The following is a 20,678-nucleotide window of genomic DNA, read 5'->3' on the forward strand; positions in this document are numbered from 1 at the left end:
GCATTATTCACCTGATCTGATACTTAGGTTAAACCAGGAGTGTCCCACCTTGTCCCACCAGCAGTTATTGGGTTAAATCAAACTAAAGTTGATGCAGCATGTTATATGAAGTTACTGAGGGGTCGCTTTCGAGTCAACATTAATTGTCCAAGTAGTGTTTTGAAATCCATCATAGGGTCCTTTCTCCCTGAGGTGCCCATCAATCTTGGCAGGTGTTCATCGACTGGAAGGGTCATGCAAGAAAATACCGCTTTGTAACAAATAGTTCATGTACAAGGCATTACGCTGCGCATCAATAACAGAAAGTTGAATCAATGTCTCTTCAAAATGTCCTCAATATTTAGGAGTTATTATTTACATACAAACTATACAGGTGTTTCAGTGCTTGGCTCTTGCATACATAGGTATTTAATGGGAGGATTGTCTGTACGTCTGCCTTAACCGAAAGAAAGCTCCGGTACATAGGTAATTCACTGTTAAATTATTATTTTTTTTTTAAAAACAAACAAAAAGGTGGCTTCCCAGTCACTGTGCATATAGCAGTTTGCACTGAACAGAATGACAGGATCTGCTCCTCTGTTTGCCATCTGTGGGTCAGACAACATCTGTTCTTTATTAGTCCATCTTTGAATTCTGAGGTCAGGATTCTCCTTCAGTGTCAATTATAGGATGCTTTGGAGGAACGGCAAGGAGAGTTTCAGCTTCTTCGTGCATCTACAGGAAAAGTCAGAACAGGTAGCTGTAAGACAATGCTCACAAGCAAGAATGCCAACGGACAAAAACTATTATTGTTGCAAACTACATTTCCTCAAAGCATTACAAGCTCATTATAAACAGCAATATAATCTAGAGTGGTGTTATCAGCACATAGAACATGCAACAGCTGTAACAAGGCAAAAACATCTTCACCGGCAAATTAGTCTAGTAGTTGGGTCACTGAATGGAAAAATCACATCCCTGGAGCATGTGTTTGTATATATCAATACATCCATATTTTATATCTATAATATATCTACATTTATCTCTCTACCCCTGTGCCACAGTCTAGTGTCATTACTGTGGGTTTAGGATGTTACAGTTAGGGAGTGTGCATACATGTGAGTGTTTCAGAACAAAGGGAGTTAGAAACATAGAATGTGATGGCAGATAAGAACCATTCGGCTTATCTAGTCTGCCCAATTGTCTAAGCATATTCTACATCTAGAAGGTGTGTACCCCTCCATGTCCCCGCAACAATAAACACTAATCAACTGTAAGCAGGAAATATGGAAAAGGTGTGATTAATCACAAGCAGTCCAAAGGAAAATTCTGTTTTAGTGTCAATATAGCTACTGGTAACACTAGACATACAATTGTCAGTCTGTTGTGCATCTGCCTATACTTACAAGCTGAAACTGCACATCCTGAAAGAGCTCCTGAATGAACCGCCGAGAAGGAAGTCGAAATGTGCAATGAGAAAGCAAGTGGGAAACCTCAGAATACAGGCAGATGTCATCAAATGCCTGGGGAAACTTTTCTTTAATCCTTTAAGTAGAGGGTGAAATTAATTTAAGAACAGAAATTAAAACAGATTGCAAAAATGAATAATTTTCTCAGAATTAATACAGAATATTTTAATTACATATCGCTGGCAACACAGTCTTTAAAATGAACCTGAACCTGCAGAAATCTTTCACAATTAGGTATGAATATAATAAGCCTATATGTTGTGATGGCACATGTAAGAGTTTGTAGAATAAAAGATCTATTTGCCTGAAAATTATCTTCCTCCACATGGAGTGCACTGTGCCTTAGAATGCAAGTCTGCAATGATCAGAATCCCACAATTCTCAGTGCACGAGTATCATTTCAGACCTCCAAGAATGTATATATATATATATATATATATATTTTTGTTAATAAGCTGAGAGAATACTGGTGAAGGGACAAATTAACTACTAGTGGTATAATTTTTCATAGATGCTGACACACATTTTTCCACAATTTGGTTTGCACACTGTAGGAATAAAGTTGTATTCTCTTTAAAAGAAAAGGTACACATTAAATGTGTTACAAGCACCATTTAGAAAACAAACAAAATACCAAGTAGTGTAAGACCTGCATAAAATCTATATCAGTGGTTCCTGAACTAGTTACAAACAAGATTGCATGCCACAAACCATTTTATCTAATTATCATCTACTTCACAAAACGGTTTATAGATTTGTGACTTTTTTACCTTTACTAAATATGTAATAAATTGCTTGGGTTTGTCATGTTTCTTGAAGCTTTATTCTATTGTGAATCGGGATTAGACACAATCTCAAATTAAATATCTGCTGGCTAGGTTGCCTATTTTAGACTTCATTCCTTGAAGGATTATTTCACCCTGGCTGTCTGATTAGATTTACACCACTATGAAATAAACAGAGCTGACAGCATCAGTTACAGGTGATGCCTCAAATGCGGTCATGAAAACTGATTTAATTTTGCAATCTTTAATGAAACAAAAATAAAACAGAAAAAAGTCACACAAATTCACTCAGTTTCTAAACAGGAATAGACAGGCATTTTATGCTAGATGAGAAGTCCTTTAATGTAGGAATACAAGACACTTTCCAGTGGAACAGTTTTCACACAAAAAAAAAGTAAATCTTTTTTTCCTTAGGATTAGAGGCAGTGACAGGAAACGGCAGACACTTAGGCCCTTCCTAATACTCCTCTGCTCTAAGGTTTGAATGCTAAATGTTTGAACCTAAATGCCCCAGAAAATACAAAAAACAATTGATTGCCAAAACATATATATATATATATATATATATATATATATATATTTTTTTTTTTTTTAATTTGTATTTTACTGGAGTTTTATACAACAAACACTTTTCCATTGTATGACATATTAACATGACAATTTCAAGAACATACATTTGGATGTGGGGTACTAAGGGTAACAGCAGGGTACAATATTTAACAGCTTTGTTTAGTAATGTTTCATGTGGTGATAACCTCTGTTTATTTTGTGCAGGCTTATCTAAGTCTGTGGCAGCATGGTGGGGCTCGTTTGCGTGCTGTGGACCTTGTGTAGATGAGGTTGGTGCTATTTAGAGGCTATGTGTACATGCTGTGAGCCTTGTTTAGGTGAGGTGGGTGCTATCTAGAGGTTGTGTGTAACTTGGGTGAGAGTGTGTTATGCCGGAGCCAGGCGTTTTATCTCTGTTCTTCTGCGTGGGTTAGAGTCCCCTGTTGTCAGCTGGTAGAGTCTCTGCGCCTTGGTTTTAGGGGCAGTTTGCCTGCCTGTTCCCACTTGCTTAGTGTCTCTTTGATTTCACTGAGGCAGGTTCAGCCCCCAAAGGAACGTATCTGGGTCTCCAGATGAGTCCAGGGTAGTCATCGCGTTGTCTCCCGGAACCTCCAGCGTGCTGTCCATACCCCAGCAATATTTAACGTTTGCGTCTCGCAGCCTTTTGACGATCAGGGCCAGCTTCCTTTTCTCCAATAACACCGTAAACGGTAAGTCTGCATAAATCGCAATCGAGCTGCTTTCAAACTCAATGCCGCCAGTGATTCTGGATCAGGACATAATTGCTGATCTTGCTGCTATGAGGTCTCTTGGTACCTCCGCGGGTGCCAAAACATATTTTAATAAACAGGGAGGGATAAACGTGCACTGTCTCTAATTATAAGATTATTGGCAGTGCACATCAACTGGGATAGACAAGCAATCCCCTAAGTGTGGTAAGACAATTTACCACAGCCTATAGCACCATGCACCTAAAACAGTATCTTTAGAGGCCTGTATATCTAATGTATAGTGATTGGAGAAAATGTGAAGTTACTACTAAGTAGCTACTTTGCAAATGTGAGAAAGAGTAGATGAAGCCTTGAATGCCCATGAGGAAGCAATAGCCCTCATAGAATTATCCTTTAAGTAAAGAGGGAGAGGGACATTGGACGATTTCTAGGCTAGAATTGAACTTTTTCCATGAGGAAAAAACAGATATGGTGGAGAAGATGCTAAGGCTTGAAGTTCTCCCAGTCTCTAAGCATATGTCACAGCTAACAAAAATAGTTTTCCATGTAAGAATGTTAACATTGCAGTCTTCAAACAGGTCAAATAGAACTTCACATACTGCTGAAAAGAACAAATTAAGATCCCATGTAGATACCAATTCTCTGATGGTAGGAAGACGTCTGGATACTGCTCTTAAGAATCTGGAGATCAAACGTTCAGTCGCCAAGTCTCTGATAATGTAGAATCTGACAGACATCTGGAACTTTAGAAATGCTGGACGTAAACCTTTCACAAATCCAAATCGAAGGAATTTCAAAACATTTGGAATTGAAGCTGAAAGTGGATCTTCCCGGAACCAGGGGGAATTTTTCTTATTCAGAATTCTAGAGTACACTTTGCTTGTTGAATATTTTTGGCAGCAACAAGAATGTTGATAACTGCTGGACTTACACCTTTGGAACTTAGGATCTGGCGCTCAGATACTATGTTGTGAACATGAAGGTCTGCAGAAGAACCAAGATGTGTTCCATGATTTCAACGGACATCGGAAGATTCCGGTTGTATATCAGTGACAGTTTCAATAGAATTGAAAACCAGCCTTTTCTGGGCCAGAAGGGGAGAACTGCAATAATTCTAGCTTGGACCAGTATGTTCTTTTGTAAATTATTGGAATAAACACAACTGTGGGAAAAATGCAAGCCAATTGAAAATCCCTCGAAATTGCAAGGGCATCAAGAATATCTGTGTTGTCCGATGTGCTGATGGAAGTCAGTTTTTTAGATTGGTATCAGGATTTGTAAATCTCACTACAATTTCCTGAAATGTCTGAATGTGAGTGAGACCACTCTTCCTACTTCCAAATGTGTCTGTTTAGAGTATCTGAGTATTTATTACTTTTGTGTGTATTGCAGACAGGGAGAGCAAATGGAGCTCTGACCAGAGCATTATATTGGAGCACAACTTTAGCAGGGAGTGAGAACGAGTCCCTCACTGTCTGCTCAAATATGCTATAGCTGTAGAATTGACTGACCCTATCTGAACAGGATGTCCTTGGAGATGTGACCTAAAGTGCAGAAGAGCCAACCAAATCACTTTGAGTTCCCTGTAATTTGATGATATACACGTATCCTGAGTCATGCATTGTCCTTTGCCACCTGTTTTCCCAGATGGGATCCTCAACCAAATATTGAAGCATCTGTGGTGACTAAAAGGAAATTCATTGGTAATAAAGACCTTCTTGTCAGGAATCGAGAAGTCGGCCACTAGTAGAAACTTTTTAAGGTTGATGGCCAAACTTTCATTAATTGGTCTAGAGAGGAAGGTTCAATTTACCATGCTGCTTAAATGTTTCTCTGTAAAGACTTCATCCTTGCCCAGCTTACTACTGGAATGGCAGCTGTAAAAATGCCTAAAAATCTCATTAGTTCCCTTATGAAGCAAATCTTCTTTCTTTGCAACTCCATATTGGATCTGAAGATTTTCATTGTCAACTCTACTGGAAGGAAAATCTTCATCTAGACAGAGTCTACGACTAGACCCAAAAACTGAATAGAACGCGTGGGAAACAATTCCAATTTCTCTGTATTTAGAATGCTTAGCCATTTCTAGGCTGTTCTTAAGTCTATTAGAAACTGTTCCTCTAGGAAAGCAATGAACAGCCAGCCCTTAAAATATAAAGTCTATTAGAAACTGTTCCTCTAGGAAAGCAATGAACAGCCAGCCCTTAAAATATAGGTCAATATCAATACATCCTTTCTTAGGGCTGCAGGGATGACTACCAGAAACTTGGTAAACATTTGCAGAGCTGAGGAGAGACCACAATGAAGAGCCTTGAACGGATAATTGAGAAGTTCTTCCCTTCTGATGCAAAATTTGTGAAGTGTTTGCTTTCTTCTGCAACAGGAATATGCAAATATGCATCTTGGAGGTCAAGAGAACTTAACCAGGACCCTTCTCAAATTAGGTAAGTTGCTTAGAGAATAAACTCCATACAGAATTTTTTCTTGACGATGAACTGATTGACCTAAAAGAACCGTTTGGCTTCTGGAATAAAAAGAGCCTTGAATAAGTCACCATAGTTTTGTAAGAGGTAGTTCTTTTACGACAATTTTCTTTAGCATAGTCCGGATGTCTGTATATAAAACTAAAGCAATTCTAGAAAAAGCGACTGCAGAACAAAGGAATCTTCTTGCAGGAAATTCTCTTGGTTCTAATCGGTAGGCTCTTTTCACAATCGAAAGAACACAGTTGTATTTGGTGGCATCTTCTCCACTGTTAAATGAAATGTATGAATCCATCTTGTACCATCCTGGCATAAATCTTTGATACTTTACTTTTCCAGAGAATTATCTCTAGCTTCTTGACATGGGCCTATGAAAAATCTCTATAGGAAGATCTGCTTCTATAGAATAATATCTTATTTCACTTATAGTGTTTCCGTTCTTTGGTAAGGCCTTCTGTCATCTGTTTGAGCAAATAATCAAGTTGGCACTTAAATAGTCCCCTGTTCAACTGGAAGATCATAAAAGGGAATTCTTTGAAGAGAGAGGGGAAGGAAAAATATAAATAAATGGCTAAACTAACCAAGGGCTAATTGTCAACAAGAGACCATAAGATAAAAGCAAAAAGTCTTAACTTTTGAGTGTGTTGGAGGGCTGGTGAGAGCACACTGCAATAGAATTGACAGCACCCTGCAAACAGGAATCCTAGTAAGGTTTGGTCCTAGTAAGTTTTGAATATAGCGAACGAATTGTGCAAGAAAAATGCGCGCCATGATCTCCCAGTGGAAAACATCGCAAACTGTGCGTGCATTCCAGTGCCAGCACCTCACAGTATTTGCAAAAAGAGCACCATCACAACGTTTAGGGTAAATGATAAGAAATAGAACGCAGACGCCTGGCATATGCTCCACCTGGCATATAAAGAGGCAAAAAAAGCCAGGCCCGTTTAGAAACCTCAGTTATCCCCTGGAGCAGAGCCATCCTTGGCCTCAGCCGACTCCACTCGCCCAGGAAAAACATAAAAACATGGGTGCCTATCTTATTCTGCCAAAGGCAGGATACTGTGGACATTTAAGTAGATTACAGTTTCATATCTTAGAGGTGATTAGTATTAGGAGAAGCTTAAATTTTAAATTTAGGTGTCTGCCTGCCTTTGTTGTGCACTGCCTCTAATCGGGAGGGAAAAACTATTATACCTGCAGCAGTTGACGAGGGCTTTCTATACGTTAAGCTCCATTTGTGTTCAGAAATTAAACTGGGGCATGTATAAGGTAATGTGAAAGGGGAGGGGAAAATTCGAGAAGTGTTTTTCCTTCTTGGATTGGAATATTTTAAAATACTCCAACAAACAAGAACTATTTAATATGTTGTCACCATGTGATGACTGAAAACTGTCCCAATATACATGCATACGATGAGGTAGAGGCAAAGTACATGCCTATAAAAGCGCAAATTGAATAATAAAATAAATTAAACCTGTGCTGCAGAAGCTCCTACACTGTACTTCCACCAGTGTAATAACAGCAAAGAAAAAAAAGGAGCCCTGCGCATTCAGTATAAATGTGCACACCTAGGTGCTACCACAATTTATTTGAGGACACCGTACAGACAGAAAATGCTGCAAAGAATGCCAAGCATTGAGAAAGGGCTTGTGCCTTAAACGTTTGCTGTCTGTATGGTGTCCTCAAATAAATTGTGGTAGCACCTGGGTGTGCACATTTATACTGGATGGGCACGACTCCTATTTTTCTTTGTTTGCTGTGCCAATATACAATGACAAGAGATGAGAGATTGCTTTAATTCAGAGTAAACAATTATTGTCTTGTTCATCCTAACTATGCAACACTTACTAATTATGAGAATATATATATATATTACAAACTATACAATATTTTATTTACATATATATCTATAAAAAAAACAAACTTAAAACATTTCTTACGTTAAAAGCCCAGTTTCATGACCTTTTGTTCCTACTGAGCTACTTAAATTAATGACCAGTCTTAGGACCTCTTTTCTCAGCAATATTCGGCACATTGGCGTATCTTCAGGAATTGACTTTCCACCTACAAAAAACAGAAAAGAAAATCAAAGCATAACAGATGGTCCGTTTTAATTTACAATCCTGATAAAATACACTGCTTCTGGTCTGGAAACAGCAACACTTACCTAAAACTAAGTCTGTACTTTTGGTACTGCTCGTGGAACCCTGTGAAGCAGCATCACTACACCCTGATATCCCAGAAAACTTTGAAGTGTTAGATACCACCTCTAAGTGATTGGGGATGGTATGCGCGCACCAATCAGAATATGGAATGTCAGGAAAGTCTGGAGGAAAAAAAGGGGTAACAAAGGCTAAAATGAGCAAAATGAAATGTGAAGGGAAGATACCTGGATGAAGAATAAAATAAAACTTAAGATGTATGGAAACACCAAATTTAAAAAAATAAAGTAATAGAGGGTGGCTACCACAACAAGAGGACATAGTCTTAAATTAGAGGGACAAAGGTTTACAAATAATATCAGGAAGTATTACTTTACTGAGAGGGTAGTGGATGCATGGAATAGCCTTCCAGCTGAAGTGGTAGAGGTTAACACGTTAAAGGAGTTTAACCCCTTAAGGACACATGACATGTGTGGCATGTCATGATTCCCTTTTATTCCAGAAGTTTGGTCCTTAAGGGGTTAAGCATGCGTGGGATAGGCATAAGGCTATCCTAACTATAAGAGAAGGCCAGGGACTAATGAAAGTATTTAGATAAACTGGGCAGACTAGATGGGCCGAATGGTTCTTATCTGCCGTCACATTCTATGTTTCTATCTGGAAATACCATTAACGTTAGTGGAAATCACCATCAAGTTCAATAAGTAGCCAATTGTGAAAATAGTGTAGTCTGATATTTTGCCACCCTCTGCTTTAGAATAAATAATCATTTACATGTTGGTAATTAAACTTAAATGGTGATTAAAACAAAAGGAATATGTAGATGCAATGACAAACTGATTGGTTCCATTAATGACACTTTAGTTAAGTGTGTGTATGTATATATATATATATATATATATATATATATATATATATATATATATATATATATATATATATATATATATATATATATATAAAAGAAACCAAGAGGGCTGCACTCACCTAAACATGCATACATTATAGGGTGCTGCTGGGGCCAAAATATACAAAATACAGAATACAGCGCACTCTCTTATTAACTAAACAATGCTTTTTAAATCTTAGAGATTGTAATAGTTTTATTTAAAAACACCTCACCTAGGCAAAAAATGATGTGATAACACTGAGATTAATCCACTTACTTGGGAAATACTTCCTTACTGGGACTCTCTGCAAGTCAAGGCTAAATAGGGTCCTGGAATGAGGCACCTGTAACAGGGAGGGGTGCAAAACCAAGGAGTTGGCCTGGTAAGTAAGTGGATTAATCTCATAAGAGCAAGCATTAGGCTGCTATTAGGATAGGACCTGCCGAATATGGGGTACTTTGACGTAGTTGGCAGGCTTATGCAATGTATGATCATATACTGTAACTAAACCCCCATCATTTTTTGCCGTGTGTGTGTATAATCCATACAGATAAAGCAGCAGTGTTATCACCAACTTTGATTTTAACTAAACCTCGTGTGTGTGTGTGTGTGTGTATTATAGGCGCGCACACACACACACACACACACACACACACACACACACACACACACACGAGAGTTTTAGTTAAAAGCAAAGTTGGTGATAACACTGCTCCTTTATCTGTATGGATTATACTCTTTAAAATAATCAGATCATACACTTCTTCTGTAATGTTCAGGCAATGAAAAGATTTATTTATAAAATATTTTAAGTGTACTTTATGTCTGAAGTATTTCACAAGCACTAATTAGCAGTAATTAGTTGCTCTGATTGCACTCAGATTTTGTTTTTGCAGTGACATGGACAATCCATTTGTTAAATATAGAAAATAATCCAGGCACTCCCAACGAATTCCAAAATGTAGGCAATTTTATTTCGAACCAGGAGCTACACAGCAACGTTTCGACCCCTTAGGGCCTTTGTCAAGGGGTCGAAACGTTGCTGTGTAGCTCCTGGTTCTAAATAAAATTGCCTACATTTTGGAATTCGTTGGGAGTGCCTGGATTATTTTCTATATTTAACAATTTTACATTTGGTAAATTTTGGTACTGGGACTTGTCCATTGGAGCACCCTGGATTCCTCGACGAAGGGTTGAGTGCACTTCCACTATTTATCTATATGGACAATCCATTTGTCAGCCTCCCCCCCCCCCCAAAAACAGCCAGTCTGCACTGTCAAATCACAACACTTCTAAAACACATGTTCTGAGATTAGTAGAGTGTAACAGGATGATGCAAGTTAATTTGTTTATAGATTGCTCCAGTTATACTATATTGGATTTACTAAAATGTCTAGTGAAAGATTTTTCCTTGTAATTACATACCTATGCCACCGTGTGACTTATTCCGTCCATGCGCAATACAGCAGAGCTCTAGGTTAGCCCAAAAAAATGTGAGTGGAAGTGACTCAAGATTACCTACCACATATACACTTTATATACTGTGCTGCACTATTATATTGTCTTTTCTCTTTATTTATTTTTTAGGTCAATTGTGTACAATTACTTGAAGACCTATGTAAGTATAACATTCTGTACATATACACTGGGCGCAGTTTACTATGTTTTTTTCCTATATTTTATCTATTCACAAGGTCTGGGAATCCTTGAATTGTTTACTGCTGCCTGTATATTTTTTTCAAACACTGTGGTGAGCGCCTATCATTTCTTTGTGTGACTTATTAGGTCAGCCTGCAGGTAGTATAACCATGATAATCCCAGAAAGCGTTTAGTCCTATCACACGGGACATTCAGAGCTTGTTAACTTATACAAACAGTAAGTCGTGTGAATAGTCTTTTAAAAGAATTGGGTATAATAAAAAAAATACAAATCAACATTACAGCTACTTACCTAAACGACCAAACTCATTTAATTGATTACTATGATTGTATCCCAATATTTGCAAGCCAACACAATAGAGGCAGTTATCATCTGTATGTTCCTGCAAACCGGTGTCTTCTGTATTTTCAAGGAACTGGGAAGCATCTGAGCGACTTGAGTTCATGATTTCAGTAATGCTGAATTGCTGTCGCAATGCCTGGAAAGGACTTTTAACACCAGATCCTGGGACAGCTTGACAAGGTAAGAAAAGAAGTTACTTAAACTAAATACATTTAGCAAAGATGTCAGCAGCTTTGAGAGGGGGAGTAACAGGGAGAGGGAAGTTGAGAGAGGGTGAGAAGGGAGACAGAGGGCGGAGAGAGAGAAAGAAGGGAGGCAGAGGGCGGAGAGAGAGAGAAGGGAGACAGAGGGCGGAGAGAGAGAGAAGGGAGACAGAGGGCGGAGAGAGAGAGAGAAGGGAGACAGAGGGCGGAGAGAGAGAGAGAGAGAAGGGAGACAGAGGGCGGAGAGAGAGAGAGAGAGAGAGAAGGGAGACAGAGGGCGGAGAGAGAGAGAGAGAGAGAGAAGGGAGACAGAGGGCGGAGAGAGAGAGAGAAGGGAGACAGAGGGCAGAGAGAGAGAGAGAGAGAAGGGAGACAGAGGGCGTAGAGAGAGAGAGAAGGGAGACAGAGGGCAGAGAGAGAGAGAGAAGGGAGACAGAGGGCGTAGAGAGAGAGAGAGAGAAGGGAGACAGAGGGCGTAGAGAGAGAGAGAGAGAGAAGGGAGACAGAGGGCGTAGAGAGAGAGAGAGAAGGGAGACAGAGGGCGGAGAGAGAGAGAGAGAGGGGAGACAGAGGGCGGAGAGAGAGAGAAGGGAGACAGAGGGCGGAGAGAGAGAAGGGAGACAGAGGGCGGAGAGAGAGAGAAGGGAGACAGAGGGCGGAGAGAGAGAAGGGAGACAGAGGGCGGAGAGAGAGAAGGGAGACAGAGGGCGGAGAGAGAGAAGGGAGACAGAGGGCGGAGAGAGAGAAGGGAGACAGAGGGCGGAGAGAGAGAAGGGAGACAGAGGGCGGAGAGAGAGAGAGAGAGAAGGGAGACAGAGGGCGGAGAGAGAGAGAGAAGGGAGACAGAGGGCGGAGAGAGAGAGAGAGAGAGAGAAGGGAGACAGAGGGCAGAGAGAGAGAGAGACACAGAGGGCAGAGAGAGAGAGGGCGGGAGAAGGGAGACAGAGGGCAGAGAGAGAGAGAGAGGAGACAGAGGGCGGAGGGAGAGAGAGAGAGAGAGAAGGGAGACAGAGGGCGGAGAGAGAGAGAGAGAGAGAGAAGGGAGACAGAGGGCGGAGAGAGAGAGAGAGAGAGAAGGGAGACAGAGGGCGGAGAGAGAGAGAGAGAGAGAAGGGAGACAGAGGGCGGAGAGAGAGAGAGAAGGGAGACAGAGGGCGGAGAGAGAGAGAGAGAAGGGAGACAGAGGGCGGAGAGAGAGAGAGAAGGGAGACAGAGGGCGGAGAGAGAGAGAGAGAAGGGAGACAGAGGGCGGAGAGAGAGAGAGAGAAGGGAGACAGAGGGCGGAGAGAGAGAGAGAGAAGGGAGACAGAGGGCGGAGAGAGAGAGAGAGAAGGGAGACAGAGGGCGGAGAGAGAGAGAGAGAAGGGAGACAGAGGGCGGAGAGAGAGAGAGAGAAGGGAGACAGAGGGCGGAGAGAGAGAGAGAGAAGGGAGACAGAGGGCGGAGAGAGAGAGAGAGAAGGGAGACAGAGGGCGGAGAGAGAGAGAGAAGGGAGACAGAGGGCGGAGAGAGAGAGAGAGAGAGAGAAGGGAGACAGAGGGCGGAGAGAGAGAGAGAAGGGAGACAGAGGGCGGAGAGAGAGAGAGAGAGAGAGAAGGGAGACAGAGGGCGGAGAGAGAGAGAGAAGGGAGACAGAGGGCGGAGAGAGAGAGAGAGAGAGAAGGGAGACAGAGGGAGGAGAGAGAGAAGGGAGACAGAGGGAGGAGAGAGAGAAGGGAGACAGAGGGCGGAGAGAGAGAGAGAGAAGGGAGACAGAGGGCGGAGAGAGAGAGAGAGAGAGAAGGGAGACAGAGGGCGGAGAGAGAGAGAGAGAAGGGAGACAGAGGGCGGAGAGAGAGAGAGAGAAGGGAGACAGAGGGCGGAGAGAGAGAGAGAGAGAAGGGAGACAGAGGGCGGAGAGAGAGAGACACAGAGGGCAGAGAGAGAGAGAGACACAGAGGGCAGAGAGAGAGAGGGCGGGAGAAGGGAGACAGAGGGCAGAGAGAGAGAGAAGGGAGACAGAGGGCAGAGAGAGAGAGAGAGAGAGAAGGGAGACAGAGGGCAGAGAGAGAGAGAGAAGGGAGACAGAGGGCAGAGAGAGAGAGAAGGGAGACAGAGGGCGGAGAGAGAGAGAGAGAAGGGAGACAGAGGGCAGAGAGAGAGAGAGAAGGGAGACAGAGGGCAGAGAGAGAGAGAGAGACACAGAGGGCAGAGAGAGAGAGGGAGACAGAGGGCAGAGAGAGAGAGAAGGGAGACAGAGGGCGGAGAGAGAGAGAGAGAGAGAGAAGGGAGACAGAGGGCGGAGAGAGAGAGAGAGAGAGAGAGAGAGAGAAGGGAGACAGAGGGCGGAGAGAGAGAGAGAGAAGGGAGACAGAGAGAGAGAAGGGAGACAGAGGGCGGAGAGAGAGAGAGAGAAGGGAGACAGAGGGCGGAGAGAGAGAGAGAAGGGAGACAGAGGGCGGAGAGAGAGAGAGAGAGAGAGAGAAGGGAGACAGAGGGCGGAGAGAGAGAGAGAGAGAAGGGAGACAGAGGGCGGAGAGAGAGAGAGAGAGAAGGGAGACAGAGGGCGGAGAGAGAGAGAGAGAGAAGGGAGACAGAGGGCGGAGAGAGAGAGAAGGGAGACAGAGGGCGGAGAGAGAGAGAGAAGGGAGACAGAGGGCGGAGAGAGAGAGAGAGGAGACAGAGGGCGGAGACAGAGGGCGGAGAGAGAGAAGGGAGACAGAGGGCGGAGAGAGAGAAGGGAGACAGAGGGCGGAGAGAGAGAAGGGAGACAGAGGGCGGAGAGAGAGAAGGGAGACAGAGGGAGAGAGAAGGGAGACAGAGGGCGAGAGTGGGAGACAGAGGGCGAGAGTGGGAGACAGAGGGCGAGAGTGGGAGACAGAGGGTGAGAGTGGGAGACAGAGGGTGAGAGTGGGAGACAGAGGGTGAGAGTGGGAGACAGAGGGTGAGAGTGGGAGACAGAGGGTGAGAGTGGGAGACAGAGGGTGAGAGTGGGAGACAGAGGGTGAGAGTGGGAGACAGAGGGTGAGAGGGGGAAAGAGGGTGAGAGGGGGAAAGAGGGGGAAAGAGGGTGAGAGGGGGTGAGAGGGGGAAAGAGTGTAAAAGAGGGGTAGAGGGCGGCAGAGGGGTAGAGGGCGGCAGATTGTAAAAGGGGTAGAGGGGGCCAAAAGGGGAGAGAGAGGAAGGAAGAGAGAAAAGAAAGGGGGCACTCACATGACTTTAAATCACAGGTGAATAACTTATTCTGTGAATAACATCACATGGTGTGATGTTATTCAGAGACTAAAAGTTATTCATTATATTTAAAAGTCCTGTAAGTGCCCACTTTCTTGCTTTTTACTGTATAAAGATCGTCCCACAGTGGTAGTACCCAGGCTTTGAAAAAAGGAAAAAGAATATTGTGATCGTAATCAACAAGGAAAAGAGAGTGCCTTTATAGTCATAGTTTAACACTTTACCTGGTACTTCTGGTGCAAAGAAGTTTGCTACGCGTTCTTCACATGGAGGTATAGACTTCTGAAAATAAGGAGTATCTTTTACCTGTAAAGCAAAGAAAAATAAATTGTTCTAAGACTATTGGGATTGCACTAAAGACTATTTCAATGTGAAATGTTCTGCTTATTTAGCACTCTATACAGCCAGTCTGTTTTTAAAGAGCAGGACATTTCGTTTTGGACTTATAACTTTTTTTTTTTTAATGCAAAAAACCCAACGTGCAGGATTTCCTAGAAATTCCTAGTCCCATTTTGGGACTATATGATGTAAGTTGAGGCACATTTTGATGATTCCTGAAGGGCTAGAATCCATAGATAACTTTTTTTCTGATTATGGCCTTATGCAAAAGTTAAATGATACAACATTTTCAAACAAATTGCAAATCTTCAAAAAAAAAAAAAAAATGCACACACAAAAAAAACAACAACAACTTTCTGAAATCCTCTCAAAAATGAGAGCTTAGTAAACAACTCCAAAAGTAGTTATCTTATACACAACCACACATCCAGACCACTTCATCACAAAGGGACACAATGCAAATAAATCTCATCTTATCTCTCTTTTTACCCCCTCACACGGTAAAGAGGGGAACACACAAATAAATAGTGATCTAGGAATATATGTTGTTTGTATTTCTAATGCTGTAGTGTTTCTTTAATATGAAAGAACTTGACGGCCTGAAAAGAATCCAGACATTACCCACATGTTTGAACTGGATTGGAATACCAACTATAAAAAATAAATAAAAAATTAAAAGATAAAGTATGTTGGCACTTCTAACATATAATAACCATTTTGATACTAAGCATTGGGCACATTGCCCAAAACTATGATGGAGGCCACTGTGCGTTCGGTCATCCCACACAACATCGGATCCAGCACTGCGCAGAAATGACAACTGAAATTGCACCAGATATGCTGCTAATCTCAGTGGGCAGAAAATTACGTATTGAGTCTCTTCCGGAAGTGACTCGACATCCTCAAATGTTTCGATTGGAAAATCTGAGCGGGATAATTAAACAGGAAGATGTGAAAACTTACCGTCTGCAACCAATACTGCTCTTGGTACTTGTTTTATGGACTAATAAGTGGTTATTTTGTTTGCAAGTCTTACTCAAGCTTGCTTTTCACTGCTGAATATGCTGTTAGTTCTTATTGTATTAGGTTTTTTTTTATATTGGTTTACACAATACAATATATTTTTCATCTGGAAGATTCCTGTTGTCCCTGGCCAAGTTGGAGTCCAAGCCTGAATAAGCGCCTCGGAGATAAAACTATTTGTGAGCTAAATTATCTGCACTTTCATCAGTTCTACTAATATACAGAAAACACGGTTTGCTCTGTTTTTATCTATTGTAGACCTGTACAGAATGTCCTCATCTCCGCCCATATATAAGTATTGCCTTTGTGTGCTCACTTGAGGGTGTGTGTATATATATATATATATATATATATATATATATATATATATATATATATATATATATATATTTGTGCTCGGAATTTAAATACGTAATGGATAGTAACTGTGAGCAAAGTTGGTTGTGGTGTGCCGAAACCAACGTACGAGTGGGCCTGTAAATAAAAGAGGGCCCACCAAGGAGAATAATTATAACAGGGTGTAGGTGGGTGGGAACAATCAGCTGAAAGGCAGAGGTGAGTAGGGGCTGAGAGTTTAAGTAGGGGACTTACTCCTCCCACAAATTCAGGCCTCCACAAGTTCAGGCCTTTTAACTTGTGCTCGGAATTTAAATACGTAATGGATAGTAACTGTGAGCAAAGTTGGTTGTGGTGTGCCGAAACCAACGTACGAGTGGGCCTGTAAATAAAAGAGGGCAAAAAGATAAATTCAAGAAATACACACTTTATTGCATTTTTTACAAAACCAAGTTGCTGAAAGCTTGGCGAAGCTCTTTCTCCGGCTGTGGAATATATGCAGTATATATGGAGGATTTCCACCGCCCCAGTCTCTTGATGATATGGACCGGTGTGTTAGTGCTAGAGGCTGCTCCTATACGGAAGGAGTGCCTAGAGAATGCAATCGGGTTGTGTCCGAGCTTAGATAACAGAATTCTGATATGAACCATCAATTTTGCTGTGGTTAACGGGTGCCCTTGTAGTGTTAAGAGCGGAGAGTCCAGTAGGTGACCGTGCAGAGTTGACCGTAGGTGGTCTAGTACTTTTACCGGACAACAGGCATTATCAGTAGGGAAGAGAGGAATTATAGTAGGGTGTAGTGACCGGTTGGTTTTAGTTGTAGGGATCGAAAGTTGGTAGTGATCTTAGTGAGGTGCGATATTTTAAGTCTTAGCTTCGTATCTCCTTGACAAATTACGGTGAACTCTCTAGGTCTGAGAAAACCGTAGAAAGCGAGATATAAAGCAGATTTGATCACCGTATTTGTGCCGATGTCGAATGGGGCTGTGTCAAGGAGATTGCTAAGTGACCTGAAGATAGGCCCATCTATAGGTAATCTAATGGTAGAGAGTGGAGGTGAAACCTTTGATATTCCTTTCAAAACCTTTTTGACGGGGTATGAAGACAGGAAAGGTGTGTTGTTAGGAAAAAAAGGTGAGGCTGTGGTGCTGGACCCCCGTGAGATATAGTTTAATGGTGTTGTGAGATAGTTTAAGGTGTAGGTGGAAAAAAGAGGCAAAAGCCACCATGGTTTGAATAGAGAAGTCACCTTGTAAACCGAACTCTGCTGTGAATTTATTAAATATATTAAGAGCCCTATTGTAAGTGATAGCCGTGTTTGGTGATAATGCTTGGTGAGTGAGTGCTCTAGCGTGGTTCAAGAGTGTGCTTAATCCAGGATTAGATCGTGGAACCGTGGTGTCCTGGATGGTTGTAGGTGAGCCGTTGGGAGTGCCTGAGAAAATGCCTGAAATTGAGAACGAGAAAGAGCGTCAGCGGCCGTGTTGTGAATACCCGGGATGTGAAAACAAACTAAGTGAAACTGGCCGGATGCTGCCAACCAGGTCAGCTTGCGAATCAGCCGCATGATGGTCAGGGAAGATGATCGCCCTTTGTTCACGATTTCGCAAGCTGCCGAGTTATCAGAGTAGCATTTGACTGCCTTGCCAGACCAGAGATGACCCCAGGTGTGTGCGGCCGCCACAATGGGATAAATTTCAAATAGTGCTGAGGTCTCTCTGAATCCTGGCAAGGCATCCGAATCAGTGGGCCAATGGCCCCTGAACCAGTGGTTCCCAAAAATGGCTGCAAAACCGGTATTGGCTGCTGCGTCTGTGTGGATGATGGGTGAAGAGGTGGAGAGAGGGGGAATAAACATGGAGATTCCATTCCAGTCCTTCAAAAACTTCCCCCACATAGCTAAGTCAGCCTTGGCGTGGGGGTCCAAAGAAACTGTGCCAGAGTCCGGAACTCCGTGCAGCAGGCAAAGGAGTCTGGATATGAAAGACCTTCCCTGCGGAATGATGCGCATTGCAAAGTTCAGGGATCCGAGAAGGGACTGAAGTTATTTTCTAGTGCAAACATCATTCCGCAGGAACAAGTCATCTCCCCTCTCAAACGTGACAGTTTGTCGTGGGGGAGGCTAGCTCTGAGGTTAACCGAGTCCAGTTCTATCCCCAGAAAGGTCAATTTAGTTGTGGGGCCTATAGTTTTGGCTGTGGACAAAGGGACTCCAAGTGTGGAAAATAGTGCAGTAGTGCTTCTGATTGCTGTGGGTGAAGGTGACCCTGGCTCTATTAGTAAAAAGTCATCGAGGTAGTGGATAACGGAGTGACACCTGGTGACGTTCAGAAGCAGCCAGCATAGTGACTCTGCGAAAATGTCGAACAGTTTGGGGCTGCTTCGAGAACCGAAAGTGAGTCGTGTAGAGAAGTAATATTTCCCTCGCCATTTAACACCGTGTAAGTGCCAGAGTGAGGGGTGCATGGGTAGTAATTTAAACGTTTGTGATGTCCGTTTTGCTAAGCCAGGGTCGATTACCAGATGATATGATGGACTGTATGGCGTCGTCGATGGTTATGTACTGAAGTGAGAATTCGTCTGCTGGAATGAGTGCGTTTATGCTTGGAACAAAAGAGGAGTGCGGTGCCGATAAATCAATAATTAGACGTTTTTTTTTTTTTTTTGTTTTTTTTTTTTGAAATATTTGTGAATAGCAATACCAATGGGGTTAGTGCGCCAGGAGGAGAATGGTGAAGAGGTGAAGGGGCCGATCATGAAACCATTGGTGATTTCAGAGGCAATGAGAGTGTCTATGGAGACTGGGTCTAAACGTGCTGACTGGAGATTAGGGCATTCTAGTGTACCTGGGGGAATGGCTACAATACCCGTGAGAAACCCTTTAGTGAACCCTGTGGTGAGATAATCCACCAGATGATTAAGCCTGGGATCCCTTGTCTTGAGCACCACAGAGATATCACCGTAATTGAATGCCTTGTTCTCAAGTACATCCTGTGAGGCTATGAGCAAGGACACCAGACACACATCCTTCCCGTCTAGGATATCTTTCCTGATAGAGTCAGGGACGGAGTGTGCTGGTGACTCAAATGGTGTAATGGCTGTGCCCGGTGCTGGAGGGGGGAGTATAGGAGGGCATGTTGGTATAGTAGGTACAGCCTTGAAAGCGACTGGGACTACCGTGGTAGTACCTGGGGAGGAGATGGCGCTTTCCACCTTAGATAGCCCGCTATTGAGGGTCTGTAGATTGGCCAAGATCTCTGCCAGGGTATCCTGGGTGGCCGTGCTGTTGCTTGGTGGTTGTCCTTGAGAGCTAGTCCCTGGCCTGGGCTCGGGGGCTTGGTGAGTAAGTAGCCTATAAAGTTCAGCCTTCCTAGCTGTGGCCGGAAAGGGGATTCCCCTGAGCCTAAGCTCGGCCGTAATTTTGGGAATAGTCCATGCTCTCAAGGACGTGGGGGTTGAAAGAGTGAGTGATTCGCCTGGAGACCCGGGTCTGGTAGGCGTGAATGGAGTTTCTTCTGTCAATTCTTTGGTTGGAATAGGTTCTTGGGACATTCTAAAAGGAATGATTATGTGAAAGATATATTAGAAGGGGCGTAAGGTAAGTAGGCGGGGTATGTGGGGTGGTGTAAATGGAAGAACTGGACTGTAATGCTAGATGCCAAAGCGAAAAACTTAACTGTTGAATGTTTGGATAGGTGAGGCCCTGCTAATGCCAAGTGGCGGTGAGAGGCTCTACCTATGATTTGGCTTATGACGTAGTTGCCACAGACGTGGTGGCGGGATGTTGGCCTCTCGGTGACAGTAGAGAGAAATCAAAACGTGTGGCCGTGACAGGTGAGGCCCTGACTAGCGCCCTGTAGTAGGGCATGCGAGGCTTGTAACTATGATTTGGGCGTGGGGCCGTACCTCCGTGTTGAGGTGGGGGGGGATGGAAGGCCTCGTTGGGACGGGATTTCTGATAGGGTGCGCTAAGGCATTAGCCTAGACCCTGTAGCCAGTTCGATTGTATATTTAAGGATAAGGTGAGAGAACTGGAATGTTGTGTAGATACTAACCTTGACTTCTTGCGAATGGTATCTGGAACCTTCTGGTGGTAATAAGTGTGGTAAGTCTCGTCTTATGCTGTCCTTGAGGAAGAGTCCTGAGGCTTTAAGACAGATGTTGACGTATTTATGCGTATCGTGGTGGCGTATGATTTGAATTGGGAGTAGGTTGTTTGTTAGGGGCGCAACGTGAGATCCTGCATTGAGGGATCTGGAAGGTTTACGTGTGTGACTGGGCTGAAATAGATATTTGTGAGAAGGCTGGATGAGGCCTTGGGGTGACGATTGGACGTATTTGGGTATAGACGTAAGTACCTGAAGGTATGGCTGAGTACCGGGTCAGGTTTTGGTGTTTACCGGAGCCTGATGGCTGTATGATCGTATGTCTGAGTAGAAATAATAGTAAAGAATTAACGTACCGTGGGCGTAAGCCTGTGGAAAAGTAGTAATGAACTTGAGACCGTGATAGGT

General features: G+C 43.0%; 1 protein-coding gene across 2 annotated transcripts in view; it reads right to left on the minus strand.

The window, feature by feature from the left end:
• Positions 1 to 476: 476 nt before the first annotated feature.
• Positions 477 to 20,678, minus strand: part of RICTOR (RPTOR independent companion of MTOR complex 2) — a 101,182-nt gene continuing 80,980 nt past the window's right edge. The window contains exons 33-38 of one of the 2 annotated variants that reach the window (XM_063453994.1): positions 14,691 to 14,772; positions 11,000 to 11,221; positions 8,164 to 8,322; positions 7,937 to 8,060; positions 1,386 to 1,524; positions 477 to 714 (exon numbers count right to left, since the gene is read on the minus strand). In XM_063453994.1, coding sequence (XP_063310064.1) covers positions 640 to 714; positions 1,386 to 1,524; positions 7,937 to 8,060; positions 8,164 to 8,322; positions 11,000 to 11,221; positions 14,691 to 14,772 — 801 coding nt within the window. In that variant the 3' untranslated portion in view covers positions 477 to 639. The remainder of the gene's footprint in view (positions 715 to 1,385; positions 1,525 to 7,936; positions 8,061 to 8,163; positions 8,323 to 10,999; positions 11,222 to 14,690; positions 14,773 to 20,678) is intronic. The other variant, XM_063453995.1, reaches the window with a different exon arrangement.

Source organism: Pelobates fuscus, chromosome 5, assembly GCF_036172605.1.
Source record: "Pelobates fuscus isolate aPelFus1 chromosome 5, aPelFus1.pri, whole genome shotgun sequence".
Taxonomy (NCBI): domain Eukaryota; kingdom Metazoa; phylum Chordata; class Amphibia; order Anura; family Pelobatidae; genus Pelobates; species Pelobates fuscus.